This window comes from Anser anser (genome assembly GCF_964211835.1).
Source record: "Anser anser genome assembly, chromosome: 3".
In the NCBI taxonomy this organism is placed as follows: Eukaryota; Metazoa; Chordata; class Aves; order Anseriformes; family Anatidae; genus Anser; species Anser anser.
The window spans coordinates 49650525-49666543 of NC_139722.1; the positions used below are offsets into that span (position 1 = coordinate 49650525).

A 16019-nucleotide genomic window follows, 5' to 3' on the forward strand; every position below is an offset into this window, starting at 1 on the left:
TAGAGTGTAATACTCTTCTGCCTTCCAGCAGAGAGACAGGGAGGAGCTTGTCATCTGTCATTTAGTTAGAAAAGGGTATAAGTACAGTTCGTGAAAAAGAGTTTATATAGATAATCTTACAATTACAAAAACAGTCAGAAATACAGTCTTGTAAAAAAAACAACAACAAAGAAGTGAAAAACAAGGGTAAAAGCAGCTGGTGCACTAGGCAGCTGGTGCAGTCATTCTCATTCCTTCATTCTATACTTCTTTCTACTACTTGCATTCATTTGTTGCACCTTATTTCGGATTGTTCTCTGGTGTTGCAATAGAATGATTTGGATTCCTTATGCTCATCAAAGACAAGAAAGCTTCAGGTGACTGGGAGGGTTTTTCCTTAAAACTGGATCTGGGTAGTCGTTTTTTTGGAAGAGAATGGACGTAACATAGCTGGTGAGACTTGCTCAGGGCTTCTGGGGTGTGGGACACTGGAGAATTAGGTGAAACTTCCTTCTTGAGTGCTGCTGCAGCAGAGCAATTGCTTGATGCTTAAATGTTTCAGCCTTAGGCATTATAAAATAGAGGGTACAAATCTTTCTCTGTCTGCCTCTTGAGAAAGAAACAGTGGTCGTACTGTGTGTGGTGGCATGCTGTGATGGCACAGCAGCCAGGCTCATTCAGGTAAAGAATTACCATGGTTCCTAATTGCTTGCAAAAACGAGAAAGCTTTCTTACCCTATCATGTGCATACTTCTGATATTTTACGATACTGCTTGCCTGTTTCTCTGTGCTCTACTACATTTTCTGGCTAATGGGATATCAATTAGTAATATATTTGTATCCTATCACTACTGCAGTTTGGAATGCGCACAACAGTACGGTATGGCACAATTAGGAAGTGTTACTGCTCTGGTGGGGTCAGTGATGAGTCTTAAGCTGTGCTGGCTGCTGCCCTGCAGCCCCTGTTCCCTGCTCGGTGACTGACAGCAGAGACCATGCTGGCAGCAGCAGCAGGGGAAGGCGATGCGCCACAGTAGCGATGCACACCTGAGCTCAGTCAAGCATTCAGAATAGGCCATAGGTTCCCTTTGCAGCATTAATTATTAAAACTTTATCCTTAATGGATTGGAAGGGTGATTAAGACAGCAGCAAAATGGTAGGACTTGCTAATTAAGCTGATGGTAGAAAAGCTCCGTTACCAGAGAAAATGAAAGAGGTAAGAGGTGAAGACAAATGAAAAGTTATTATAATGGAAGTTTGGTCGTAACTGCAACTGGCAAATGAAAGTACTTCTAGGACAGACAATCTGCAGTTGACAGCAGAATTAACAAAGAACTTAGGCCAGTTGTATCAGAGATGGTGCCAATCCACTGAAACACTTCATATTTCTCAGGTAGCTCCTTAGTTTAATTATGGAGAGCATATGCATAAATCCCATAAAATAGACATTCCGATGTCAGAGCACAGAGATTTCAAGAAATAAAGAAAATGGTGTCCTTTAGATATTAAACGCGAGGTATTAATATTTATATTAAAATTAGTCAAGGTGTCTGGAAATACGTGGACCAGAAAAGAAAAAATGTAAATTACTTTGCATCTCTGATTTGCACAATCGTGTGGATTATGTTTTAGTATCATTTCTGTGTGTTGATGGTAAGAACCATATTGAATGTATGGCCTACACAGAAGACCTTCAACTTATAGGTCAAAATCTTGACTCTGGGTAGCGGGGAGAATGGGGAATGGTAACCTACCTTCCGTGTTCATTGAGAAATGGCTGTATAATTGCACCAAACAGACTGCTGCAGTGGAATTGCTTACGGAACTCTCTTGAATCATTATAGAGGGAAGAGTGGGGGTCATAGCCAAATTCAGTTACAGTGAGGAAAAACAATGTATCAGTGGTAACAGGAAAAATTAAAAACACTGACAGGTTTAGGCTGCTGATTTGCTCCTGTGTTTTGCATTTCTGCATTGATGCACTCTCCTTAACATCCAGTTTTACCTTGTGTAGTTCAGCTGAAAGGGGTGGATCGTGTGTTAATTAAAGAGACTGTGCCAGCATGTACAGGCTCTGAAAGAAAGAACAAAAACTTGAAACTGCAGAATACAAAGAAGTGGACTAAGAAACTAGAGAAATAGGACTTTTGCTCCATAGTTTAGAAATAACCAAGATGGCAGCATCTGATCTACTGTCAGTTCATTGTCATAAACTGTGTGAGAGGATAGAAGTTACCAAATACCAGTCTGAGTCAAAGGTGTTACAGAAACTTATTTTTATGTTTGCGTAAGTTTGAAAAACAAATGGAATCTTCGATGGTTTAAGGCTTTTGATGAGTTAGCTGCAAGATGACAAGGATGATATCTACAGAGAACTGCACCAGGATAGTGATTGATTTTGGGGGGGCTTGAGAGACTGATGAAGCAAGTCTTCCACTGCTCACTGTGTTTGCTAGACGATGCAGCAGGACAGAACAATGATTGGAAGTTTGGGCTGATTTATCTTACATTAGTGCTATCTGTGTTTGCATGTGCTTAGGGGAGGGTTGGGGAGGAATTTCTCTCAGAAAAAGAAAAAATGTATTGCCTTGGCTTATCTTACTGATAACAATACCTCTTTCTGTTATTAGGAAGCTGCCCTTGGTAAAGTCAATAACTTATATTGGTTATTTCCAATGAGCTCAGGAAATAAAGTATCTCTTTGCAGCATATTATCGAATTCCTGTTTTGATTACTACAAGTATTCAGGTGTTAAGAAACAAATTTTCTTTAGTGTTGGAGAGTACCATGTTTGGCCAAGAAAGCACAGTGGTACTGAGCATGCTGGTTTTTTAGCTCCCACTAAAAAAAAAAAAATAAAGGTCCTCCACCTCAGATGCTTTCAGATGTATTTTCCCATAGAACTGAGAAATAGGGAGGGAAACAGTATCGGTAAGTCCTTATTTTCTACCACTTCATTGCTCCCTCAGATCTTTTTTTTTTTTTTTGGTATATCTTTTTTAGTGCATCAAGGTAGAAAAAATATTAATGCATTAATAATTTGTAACTTTAAACTAGCATTACATTCTGTGTCTTCTTTGTATGTTTTACAGTGTTCTTCCTGTACGCTGCTTTGCAGAGGAATGCAAACTTCAAAGAATAAAAATACAGAAAAGCCAGAACCTTTCTACAGGCTTTCAGTGCCGAAGCAGAAGACCAGTTCTGAGATTATAAATGAAGCCAGAAATGTTCTACGAACACTAAGAACTCAGAGGCCATTTACGCCCACAGAGAATCAAAGGAAACTTTTTGGATCTGGATCCTCACTAGCTCCTCAAAATAGACCTCCTTCGGTTTTTAGGTACAATGACTTTAAGATTTTTCAAATATTCTTTAGCAGCAAGAGATCTCATTCTCAAATTATGTTTCTGGTGTTTTTTTCCTGTCTGTATTCCTAATCACATCCTTTACCTTATTCTAATAATGTCTACTGTTGTTGTAAATCTACATGTCCCAGAAGTTCCTGTGGATTAGAGCTAGAAGAGGCAGTTGTTACACTAGTTTCATATGCAAAGAAGAGTATAAGAAAATGGTTTCTAACAATACTTTTTGTTAAGACAATATTTTAAAAATTGAAATAGTTTTCAGCTTTTCCTTAGAAACTGTGAAAGCATGCTTATTTCCACATAAACTGTTTGTATGCCAGATCTTTTTTAAGAGCTTTTTGACATCTTTTTAAATATAAAATTGTAGCTCTTGAAATTTAAATTCTGTTTAAAACTGAGCATTTTTATAGTACTTATTTCTTACATATCTGTATGTGGTTTTGTTACCTAGCATAATTCAGAGTTCAATAGCTTTGATTGTGATTTTTGATATTCTTCCCTCCCTTTTTTTTTTTTTTAACATCCATCTCCCCAGTCCTTTTTTAGAATTGTCATACCTGGGGAGCTGTAACGACTGTAGGGAGGAGGTGTCAGCTGTATTTGTAATGTTAAGTGTGAGGCCTGCCAGAAAGGATGCTAAACCATGTTTGAATGGTGATACGAGTAAGTCAGTGGCCATGCTGTTTTCAAGCACTCTACACATCTTATATTCCACACTGTGTAGTGTTGTGTTCTTACAGAAGGCAGGAACCTGAGAGTGACTTGGCTGTTTATTGGTGACCAGGTAATAAGATAGCTCAGGTTGACATCTGTGCTTGTTCTATCTGTGCTACAGCAAGGATTACACTCATGCCTTTACAAATCTGATTTTTCTGCCCTGCAGTGTTTTGCAGTATGTGTCAGACAGCTTTGGTGCTAACCACAGTTGGGTTTGTACATGAATTTAGGCTTATATTAGAGAATTGTTGTAGATGTATATGAAATATACTGTATCATAGCACATGTACAGGCAGTCTTGTAATTCTTCTCCCCTGATGCTGCTGAATAGCCAGATATTAAAGTTAAATAGCATTCATCAAAGAAGAGTGGTGGTGTAAAAGTGCTCTGTTACCCTTCCTTTCTTTATCCTTTTCTATATAGTCATTGATGAAGGAAGGAAGCGTGCTATTTAAAATAAATAAAACAATACACAAATGTAATCACTGCTTTATTCATTTTATGTTTCTTTATCCTAGTATTCATGCTTCCAGTTTTGATTTGGTGGAATCAAGACCAGTTTCTGGTGTTCGTCTTAGCCCACTGGATTATGTGAGTACTTTGGACGTGACTCTATGCAATGTTGACATGGAAAATATATAAATTTATATAGTGCAACACAGTGGTAGGAAAGGATATTGTTGAAATAGGTTGGGGAGAAAAAGAAGCTTGTCATGATGTTAGTCCGAGACTTATAAAGTCAGCTATGTTTTTTTTTTTCTCCAAAAATAAAGCTTAAAATAATTTATACTGTTTAAATATTGCTGTACTGCATTATAATTATAAGTGACATTAACAAGAGTTAGAAGACGGAAACTTGAGTCAGCTTTCTAGTTTAAGATGACTAAAATACCAAAAGGTCACAAGCATCAACGTGAGCCAACAATGTGCCCTTGCTGCAAAAAAGGTTAATGGCGTTCTGGGCTGCTTTAGGGGGGGCGTTGCTAGCAGGCTGAGAGAGGTGATCCTTCCCCTCTAGTGAGCACTAGTGGGGTTGCATTTGGAACGCAGGGCCAGTTCTGGGATCCCTAGCACAATAATGATACAGAGCAACTGGAGAGTTGGTGGTCCATTAAGGGCCACGGAGATGGTGAAGGGTTTGGAACACCTCTCCTGTGAGGAAAGGCTGAGAGAGCTGAGACAGTTCAGCGTAGAGGAGGCTCAAGGGGATCTCGTAAATGTAAATAAATAGCTGAAGGGAGGGTGCGATGAAGATGGTGCCAGGCTCTTTTCAGTGGTGACCAGAGGCAGTGGGCACAAAGTGGAACACAGGAGGCTCCCTCTGAACACCAGGCAGCACTTCTGTGCTGTGTGGGTGACGGAGCACAGGCACAGGTTGCCTAGAGAGCCTCCGCTCTTGGGGATCCTCAAAAGCCACCTGGACATGGTCCTGGGCAAGCAGCTCTGGGTGTCCCTGCTTGAGCAGGGGGTTGAAGCAGATGGCCTCCAGAGGTCCCTGCCCACCTCAGCCCTCCTGTGATCAACAATTTGAAAGTAATTTAATTAATGGTGTTTTGTATCTGACTTACACACACATAAAGTGTAAATCAGTGATTTAAATCAGTATTCCTGAGCTTGGAGAGAAGGCAGGGGAACAGGACACACCCAACACTCCCACTTTACCAAAACAAGTAACTCTTGTCAACCCTTTACTTGCACTAAGCCCTAAGCATGAGCCACGACAGGCTGAGCTAAGCGCCTGCCGCCTGAAACCCACCACCCTCGGGCCGATAACACAGCAGAACCCCTCCCCGGGGACTCGGGCAACATACACCCACTGCCACACCGACCCCGCAGGGCCGCCGCCATTTCAGCCCGCCCCCCCCGCTCCCCTCAGCCCTCCCGTTATGCCCTGCGCATGCGCAGGCGCCTGCACCCCTCCCTCTCCGCCATGCCCCGCAGGTGCCGCGGCTCCGCGCGCGGTTGCCATGGGGACTGGCGGCGTCCGGGGCCGGAGGCTGTGGTGAGCGGAGGGCGGGGGGACACGACTCCATTTCTCCCAGTTTTATTCCCTTTTTTATCCCTTAAAGTCCCTCCCGGCTTCACAGTCTCACCCGGCTGAGAGCGTGGCGGGTGCGGTTGATGAGCTGCCGGGTGGTTTGGGAGGTATTGTTTAAAATTATGCCTAATTATTATTATTATTATTACTTCGCTCCTCCTGTTAAGGCTGCGTTGGGGTGCTGTTTGGTGTGGAGGCTTACTCGGGCAGGCAGCCTCTGGATCCGGGTGTCGGCCAGCTGAGGGCACACAGCGTGAGCCTGGGTTCCTCCTACCAGAGGTAGGCTTTGCGAGCTGCGTGGCAAAACCTGCGGCATCGCCAGGTTTTCGTCAGAGGTGGGCTTTTGAGCAATTTTGGGTCTCTTCTTCCAGATTTGATTAATATCCACTGAAGGTTATCCCTTCGCTGCTTCCATAAGCCTGAAGCTGGGGCTGCTGCGAGATGCAACGCTGTGCCGAGCGATTGCTGAGGTAGCTCGGTGAGTAAGTACGGTAGCGATTAAATGGTGCTGCTGTTGAGATCTGAGACGGGACAGCGGTCAGCGTGGTGCTGCAGCTGATGTAATCAGCCACGCTTTGCTCATGTGCTCCTTAACCCGGGGTGAGTGCTGCCAGGGTGCAGTTATCCAGCTTCTGGAGACAGCTGGAACTGAGCTGGGGTTCTCTGATCCTCTACTGATATCTACTGTACAGTAAAGGCAGGACCTCTGGGAGAGGTGGCCTTTTCTTAAAGGCAAGAGACCGAGTGTAGTTTTCTAGAGTGTAATACTCTTCTGCCTTCCAGCAGAGAGACAGGGAGGAGCTTGTCATCTGTCATTTAGTTAGAAAAGGGTATAAGTACAGTTCGTGAAAAAGAGTTTATATAGATAATCTTACAATTACAAAAACAGTCAGAAATACAGTCTTGTAAAAAAAACAACAACAAAGAAGTGAAAAACAAGGGTAAAAGCAGCTGGTGCACTAGGCAGCTGGTGCAGTCATTCTCATTCCTTCATTCTATACTTCTTTCTACTACTTGCATTCATTTGTTGCACCTTATTTCGGATTGTTCTCTGGTGTTGCAATAGAATGATTTGGATTCCTTATGCTCATCAAAGACAAGAAAGCTTCAGGTGACTGGGAGGGTTTTTCCTTAAAACTGGATCTGGGTAGTCGTTTTTTTGGAAGAGAATGGACGTAACATAGCTGGTGAGACTTGCTCAGGGCTTCTGGGGTGTGGGACACTGGAGAATTAGGTGAAACTTCCTTCTTGAGTGCTGCTGCAGCAGAGCAATTGCTTGATGCTTAAATGTTTCAGCCTTAGGCATTATAAAATAGAGGGTACAAATCTTTCTCTGTCTGCCTCTTGAGAAAGAAACAGTGGTCGTACTGTGTGTGGTGGCATGCTGTGATGGCACAGCAGCCAGGCTCATTCAGGTAAAGAATTACCATGGTTCCTAATTGCTTGCAAAAACGAGAAAGCTTTCTTACCCTATCATGTGCATACTTCTGATATTTTACGATACTGCTTGCCTGTTTCTCTGTGCTCTACTACATTTTCTGGCTAATGGGATATCAATTAGTAATATATTTGTATCCTATCACTACTGCAGTTTGGAATGCGCACAACAGTACGGTATGGCACAATTAGGAAGTGTTACTGCTCTGGTGGGGTCAGTGATGAGTCTTAAGCTGTGCTGGCTGCTGCCCTGCAGCCCCTGTTCCCTGCTCGGTGACTGACAGCAGAGACCATGCTGGCAGCAGCAGCAGGGGAAGGCGATGCGCCACAGTAGCGATGCACACCTGAGCTCAGTCAAGCATTCAGAATAGGCCATAGGTTCCCTTTGCAGCATTAATTATTAAAACTTTATCCTTAATGGATTGGAAGGGTGATTAAGACAGCAGCAAAATGGTAGGACTTGCTAATTAAGCTGATGGTAGAAAAGCTCCGTTACCAGAGAAAATGAAAGAGGTAAGAGGTGAAGACAAATGAAAAGTTATTATAATGGAAGTTTGGTCGTAACTGCAACTGGCAAATGAAAGTACTTCTAGGACAGACAATCTGCAGTTGACAGCAGAATTAACAAAGAACTTAGGCCAGTTGTATCAGAGATGGTGCCAATCCACTGAAACACTTCATATTTCTCAGGTAGCTCCTTAGTTTAATTATGGAGAGCATATGCATAAATCCCATAAAATAGACATTCCGATGTCAGAGCACAGAGATTTCAAGAAATAAAGAAAATGGTGTCCTTTAGATATTAAACGCGAGGTATTAATATTTATATTAAAATTAGTCAAGGTGTCTGGAAATACGTGGACCAGAAAAGAAAAAATGTAAATTACTTTGCATCTCTGATTTGCACAATCGTGTGGATTATGTTTTAGTATCATTTCTGTGTGTTGATGGTAAGAACCATATTGAATGTATGGCCTACACAGAAGACCTTCAACTTATAGGTCAAAATCTTGACTCTGGGTAGCGGGGAGAATGGGGAATGGTAACCTACCTTCCGTGTTCATTGAGAAATGGCTGTATAATTGCACCAAACAGACTGCTGCAGTGGAATTGCTTACGGAACTCTCTTGAATCATTATAGAGGGAAGAGTGGGGGTCATAGCCAAATTCAGTTACAGTGAGGAAAAACAATGTATCAGTGGTAACAGGAAAAATTAAAAACACTGACAGGTTTAGGCTGCTGATTTGCTCCTGTGTTTTGCATTTCTGCATTGATGCACTCTCCTTAACATCCAGTTTTACCTTGTGTAGTTCAGCTGAAAGGGGTGGATCGTGTGTTAATTAAAGAGACTGTGCCAGCATGTACAGGCTCTGAAAGAAAGAACAAAAACTTGAAACTGCAGAATACAAAGAAGTGGACTAAGAAACTAGAGAAATAGGACTTTTGCTCCATAGTTTAGAAATAACCAAGATGGCAGCATCTGATCTACTGTCAGTTCATTGTCATAAACTGTGTGAGAGGATAGAAGTTACCAAATACCAGTCTGAGTCAAAGGTGTTACAGAAACTTATTTTTATGTTTGCGTAAGTTTGAAAAACAAATGGAATCTTCGATGGTTTAAGGCTTTTGATGAGTTAGCTGCAAGATGACAAGGATGATATCTACAGAGAACTGCACCAGGATAGTGATTGATTTTGGGGGGGCTTGAGAGACTGATGAAGCAAGTCTTCCACTGCTCACTGTGTTTGCTAGACGATGCAGCAGGACAGAACAATGATTGGAAGTTTGGGCTGATTTATCTTACATTAGTGCTATCTGTGTTTGCATGTGCTTAGGGGAGGGTTGGGGAGGAATTTCTCTCAGAAAAAGAAAAAATGTATTGCCTTGGCTTATCTTACTGATAACAATACCTCTTTCTGTTATTAGGAAGCTGCCCTTGGTAAAGTCAATAACTTATATTGGTTATTTCCAATGAGCTCAGGAAATAAAGTATCTCTTTGCAGCATATTATCGAATTCCTGTTTTGATTACTACAAGTATTCAGGTGTTAAGAAACAAATTTTCTTTAGTGTTGGAGAGTACCATGTTTGGCCAAGAAAGCACAGTGGTACTGAGCATGCTGGTTTTTTAGCTCCCACTAAAAAAAAAAAAATAAAGGTCCTCCACCTCAGATGCTTTCAGATGTATTTTCCCATAGAACTGAGAAATAGGGAGGGAAACAGTATCGGTAAGTCCTTATTTTCTACCACTTCATTGCTCCCTCAGATCTTTTTTTTTTTTTTTGGTATATCTTTTTTAGTGCATCAAGGTAGAAAAAATATTAATGCATTAATAATTTGTAACTTTAAACTAGCATTACATTCTGTGTCTTCTTTGTATGTTTTACAGTGTTCTTCCTGTACGCTGCTTTGCAGAGGAATGCAAACTTCAAAGAATAAAAATACAGAAAAGCCAGAACCTTTCTACAGGCTTTCAGTGCCGAAGCAGAAGACCAGTTCTGAGATTATAAATGAAGCCAGAAATGTTCTACGAACACTAAGAACTCAGAGGCCATTTACGCCCACAGAGAATCAAAGGAAACTTTTTGGATCTGGATCCTCACTAGCTCCTCAAAATAGACCTCCTTCGGTTTTTAGGTACAATGACTTTAAGATTTTTCAAATATTCTTTAGCAGCAAGAGATCTCATTCTCAAATTATGTTTCTGGTGTTTTTTTCCTGTCTGTATTCCTAATCACATCCTTTACCTTATTCTAATAATGTCTACTGTTGTTGTAAATCTACATGTCCCAGAAGTTCCTGTGGATTAGAGCTAGAAGAGGCAGTTGTTACACTAGTTTCATATGCAAAGAAGAGTATAAGAAAATGGTTTCTAACAATACTTTTTGTTAAGACAATATTTTAAAAATTGAAATAGTTTTCAGCTTTTCCTTAGAAACTGTGAAAGCATGCTTATTTCCACATAAACTGTTTGTATGCCAGATCTTTTTTAAGAGCTTTTTGACATCTTTTTAAATATAAAATTGTAGCTCTTGAAATTTAAATTCTGTTTAAAACTGAGCATTTTTATAGTACTTATTTCTTACATATCTGTATGTGGTTTTGTTACCTAGCATAATTCAGAGTTCAATAGCTTTGATTGTGATTTTTGATATTCTTCCCTCCCTTTTTTTTTTTTTTAACATCCATCTCCCCAGTCCTTTTTTAGAATTGTCATACCTGGGGAGCTGTAACGACTGTAGGGAGGAGGTGTCAGCTGTATTTGTAATGTTAAGTGTGAGGCCTGCCAGAAAGGATGCTAAACCATGTTTGAATGGTGATACGAGTAAGTCAGTGGCCATGCTGTTTTCAAGCACTCTACACATCTTATATTCCACACTGTGTAGTGTTGTGTTCTTACAGAAGGCAGGAACCTGAGAGTGACTTGGCTGTTTATTGGTGACCAGGTAATAAGATAGCTCAGGTTGACATCTGTGCTTGTTCTATCTGTGCTACAGCAAGGATTACACTCATGCCTTTACAAATCTGATTTTTCTGCCCTGCAGTGTTTTGCAGTATGTGTCAGACAGCTTTGGTGCTAACCACAGTTGGGTTTGTACATGAATTTAGGCTTATATTAGAGAATTGTTGTAGATGTATATGAAATATACTGTATCATAGCACATGTACAGGCAGTCTTGTAATTCTTCTCCCCTGATGCTGCTGAATAGCCAGATATTAAAGTTAAATAGCATTCATCAAAGAAGAGTGGTGGTGTAAAAGTGCTCTGTTACCCTTCCTTTCTTTATCCTTTTCTATATAGTCATTGATGAAGGAAGGAAGCGTGCTATTTAAAATAAATAAAACAATACACAAATGTAATCACTGCTTTATTCATTTTATGTTTCTTTATCCTAGTATTCATGCTTCCAGTTTTGATTTGGTGGAATCAAGACCAGTTTCTGGTGTTCGTCTTAGCCCACTGGATTATGTGAGTACTTTGGACGTGACTCTATGCAATGTTGACATGGAAAATATATAAATTTATATAGTGCAACACAGTGGTAGGAAAGGATATTGTTGAAATAGGTTGGGGAGAAAAAGAAGCTTGTCATGATGTTAGTCCGAGACTTATAAAGTCAGCTATGTTTTTTTTTTTCTCCAAAAATAAAGCTTAAAATAATTTATACTGTTTAAATATTGCTGTACTGCATTATAATTATAAGTGACATTAACAAGAGTTAGAAGACGGAAACTTGAGTCAGCTTTCTAGTTTAAGATGACTAAAATACCAAAAGGTCACAAGCATCAACGTGAGCCAACAATGTGCCCTTGCTGCAAAAAAGGTTAATGGCGTTCTGGGCTGCTTTAGGGGGGGCGTTGCTAGCAGGCTGAGAGAGGTGATCCTTCCCCTCTAGTGAGCACTAGTGGGGTTGCATTTGGAACGCAGGGCCAGTTCTGGGATCCCTAGCACAATAATGATACAGAGCAACTGGAGAGTTGGTGGTCCATTAAGGGCCACGGAGATGGTGAAGGGTTTGGAACACCTCTCCTGTGAGGAAAGGCTGAGAGAGCTGAGACAGTTCAGCGTAGAGGAGGCTCAAGGGGATCTCGTAAATGTAAATAAATAGCTGAAGGGAGGGTGCGATGAAGATGGTGCCAGGCTCTTTTCAGTGGTGACCAGAGGCAGTGGGCACAAAGTGGAACACAGGAGGCTCCCTCTGAACACCAGGCAGCACTTCTGTGCTGTGTGGGTGACGGAGCACAGGCACAGGTTGCCTAGAGAGCCTCCGCTCTTGGGGATCCTCAAAAGCCACCTGGACATGGTCCTGGGCAAGCAGCTCTGGGTGTCCCTGCTTGAGCAGGGGGTTGAAGCAGATGGCCTCCAGAGGTCCCTGCCCACCTCAGCCCTCCTGTGATCAACAATTTGAAAGTAATTTAATTAATGGTGTTTTGTATCTGACTTACACACACATAAAGTGTAATTGATTGTCATTTATTTAAAAATTGGATAGAGGTACTTGTAAGAACCCCCCTTTCTCCCTCTGTGAAAATTTTGGATTATTTTCATTTTATAAGTGTATTTGCTCTGTACATTTTTATATTTAATCTTTAAATATAAGATTGTCATGGTCATTGTTTAATATCAGAGAGAACAGAGTGTGCTAAAACAGTTAAGTGTGCTTGCTGTATATAGTATTCCTTCAGTACAGCAATCTAAATGTGTCATTATTCGTGAAGTTAGGCAAGAAAAACTATTTTCAAGGAATGTCATACCTTATATGTATAGATTAAATATATCTATATTCAGATTTAAATGTTGGTGTTAATTTTTTTGTTTAGCTTGTGTGTGAGTTGGGGGAGGGCACTCAATGCAGCTTCATTACTGTTAAGACCAATGCAAAAAACCTGCCTTTCTCACTTTACCAACAGAGACAAGTTAGTACACTGCAAATGTGGAGCTCAAATTAGTTGTGGGCAGTGGGTCTCAGCTCTTACTCATCTTCAGTTAATGCCAGGGAGGGCTCCAGAGGATCAAACTGAAGACTTTCAAATAAATTGTTTGTTATAAGAAAATTGGTTGAGAATCCAGATATTAGAGGGTGACATGTTTATGTAAGGCACAAAAAATTGTTTTGACGTTCAGAGTGTTGGTCACATCCTCTAAGATGTGAGATACTGACAAATAAAATGAGAACTTGCAAGTTTCTGGATCTGCATGATTTGTCACAGTGTGATAGGAAGTGGTATATATGATGTGAACAAGTTTGAAGTGTTTTGAAAATACTACTTTAGCGCTCAAAAACAAATTGTAAAGAACAGTTGTGCCTCTAGAATTGCTAGCAAAAGTCTTTGGGAGAACATTCTTGTAATAAATAAGTGCACTGCAGATGATGTTAAATAAGTATTTCCGAGGGAAATAAATAATTCCAAGTTTCAATTGCTTTGCTGAGCAAGTTAGGTTAGTTGGTTAATTTTTGGTTTTTGTACCCTTGAAGGTTTACTTTTAAATGGCTTTCTGTGGTGATATTGGTATAAGTGCTCTGGCTCATTCAGTGGAATGTTATCATTAGATTTTGGATATGTTCTCTTAATGAGCAAACCCAAATAACTCTTACCTGTTCTATTCTGAACTTATCTCTTTATATAATCATTTGTGTTTTTTTTTAAATTGCTTAAATGAAAATGAAATTGTACTTTTATTAAAATTTCTTCTTTATCTTTGTGACAGAAGCCAGTACTAGTCACTTGTGCAAAAGATGAAGATCCTTCCATATCCCTTCCAAAGCCTGCTATGGATGCTGCGGAGGTTAGAAAAATCAGCAGTGCTCGGGCACACTTATTTAGAAGAACTTCTCAGGGAAATGTCTTTGCTGCTAAAATGGTTCCTCCTGATCAGAGTAAGTAACTCATTTCCTATATATTAAAACCCATCATGAAGTTATCATTAGTTACATTAATTATTGTGTTAAAGAGCTTTCAAGTCCTTTCAGAGTAAGTTTTAAAAATACTAAATGGCTTAAAAACCAATTTTGACAATGTGATTTCCAAAAAAAAATGATACTGGCTTTCACTTCTGAAAGTAAATTGGAAGCTTCTCAAGTGCCTTTGTTTCCTATAGGTTTTTGTAATGGTGTTTTTTTTTTTTTTTTCTGAAAGCTTTCTTCAGTGAGTAAAATTAACAGCAAATGCTGAAATGTTTAAAGAGATAATGAGATGGCATCATCTAAGGAGATTCTCTGATGGATTCTTGAGCATAAAAGGAAGAGTAAATAGGACTGATATGTCTTGACAGGCCTCCAGCTATTTCATATTTGTTGTTAAGTTTCATTAGTGGAGACTTAATAAAGGTCACTAAATGTGGGATGTAAAAGTAATTTTCTTGCAGATGGGAAATGAAATTACTTGAGATCTTGGTTTCCTGCACATTCTCCCATTGTATAATGTGATGGAACTCTGTTTTTAATGATGACTCATTTGTAATGATGACAATTCTTGTCATTTTATATGATAAACTGAATATCTCATTTTTTACTTTATTGCAAAATAAGGCTAACACACACAAAAAAAATTACTTTGTTACTGTGTACATCTTATAGAAGTATCCATTAGCCCTAATATGTTGACGTGACTAATTGGAGAAGTTGAGAACCTAACATAGTTATTGCCTCATGTTGCCTCTTCTCCTGATTCTGGTGTCCTGTAAGTGTTTACCTAGGTTTTTATTGCAGGTTCTTTTCGTAACAGGTACATACCAAGGTACAAGATTAACAGCTGCCTTTTTCTTGCCTTCTTAATATTCAGATTCTAAGAAATAAACACTTCTATCACAAGGTACAATCCACTTGTCTGTAAAAGGGCAATTAAAAGTTGAAAGATTAAGACATTAAAAACAAAACAAGAAAACTTAAAGGAATAATGTTCATAAAAAACCTTTGAATACTTTGCTCAAAATTGTCTTAAGCTTTCTCACTTTTTATATTGATACAAGCAAATTTTGATAATGTAACATGACAAACAAGTAGTTCATTTTGAGCTCCCTCCTGTGTATTTATTGTGTAAGAACAGTCCTGCGAAATATATTCTCTTTGGCTATTTCAGATGAAGAGAAGCTAGATTCTGAAGAACCTGCTAGGATGAGTAATCTTTGCAGAAGTAGTGATATCTGCTTAACAGAGCAAAGGACATACGCACCATTTAATGATGAAAGTGGACAACTAATTTGTAATGAGCATAGCGGCAAATTGGAGAGGGAAGATGTCCTAAAAGGCACAGCGGGAAACTTTTTATTTCAGCTAAAAGGTGAAAGGTCAGTATTGCTCAAGTATGTCGATGTGCAACTTCCACACAATGCTCTTTCTAGTCATTCAATTATGTGAGTATCAAAATATTTAGAATTGATGGAATTTTAAGGTAGCGCTATTTGTGCATTAAAACAAAACTGTGTTCAGATTAGCTGGCAAAAGAATTTAATAGTTCTGTTCTAAGGAAGTTTCTACACTCAAAAGACTAATTTGTCCAAAAATTGTAGGTAGGGAGTTGCTTGATATGCTATAACTTTAATTTTTTTGATCATTAATATTTTCAAAACTTAGTCTTTCAATAGGTCCATATAGAATACTCAAATTTAAATTCAGTGTGATTTTTTTTTGTAGTTCAAGCCTGTTGTTTTAACATTCTACACATTCTTCCATTAAGTCCATAGATGAGTAGAGCCATATTTTCAGTTCTGGTATTGGGGAAATATGTTCATACACAAAAATTGGCATAAACTCATTGGAAATGCAGGCAGATTTTTATGTGGGCTTTGAATTTTTTTAGTTCAGTTTTGTCAGTGATCAAAGAGCTGTAACAGATTAGTGAGATTTACATGCACGCAGCCTGATCTTAGTGAACGTAGATGGTATCCATTCTGTAATTCACTATTAAGTCTTTTCAGATCAGAATTAAAGAGAGGAAAAAAAACCAACCCTCTTGTAGAGGGAGGAATGTTCTATGAGACT

At 39.6% G+C, this 16019-nt stretch overlaps 1 protein-coding gene and 1 long non-coding RNA gene across 15 annotated transcripts in view; both read left to right on the plus strand.

Moving 5' to 3' along the window:
• The window catches only part of LOC310897834, a 40960-nt gene extending 37857 nt beyond the window's left edge, over positions 1 to 3103 (plus strand). The window contains exon 7 of the long non-coding RNA XR_014582617.1: positions 3072 to 3103. This is a non-coding gene — a long non-coding RNA (uncharacterized lncRNA). The remainder of the gene's footprint in view (positions 1 to 3071) is intronic.
• A 2843-nt stretch (positions 3104 to 5946) lies between these two features.
• The window catches only part of ARMC2 (armadillo repeat containing 2), a gene marked incomplete at its 5' end in the record, with an annotated part of 67221 nt that continues 57148 nt past the window's right edge, over positions 5947 to 16019 (plus strand). For 8 of the 14 annotated variants that reach the window (XM_083831857.1, XM_083831866.1, XM_083831862.1 and 5 more), the window contains 6 exons: positions 5948 to 6063; positions 6267 to 6378; positions 9926 to 10173; positions 11434 to 11506; positions 13748 to 13916; positions 15118 to 15325. In XM_083831857.1, the coding sequence (XP_083687983.1) occupies positions 5948 to 6063; positions 6267 to 6378; positions 9926 to 10173; positions 11434 to 11506; positions 13748 to 13916; positions 15118 to 15325 (926 nt within the window). Of the gene's footprint in view, positions 6174 to 6266; positions 6379 to 6470; positions 6578 to 9925; positions 10174 to 11433; positions 11507 to 13747; positions 13917 to 15117; positions 15326 to 16019 lie in introns of all 14 variants that reach the window. The other 6 variants (XM_083831869.1, XM_083831860.1, XM_083831861.1 and 3 more) reach the window with 4 other exon arrangements.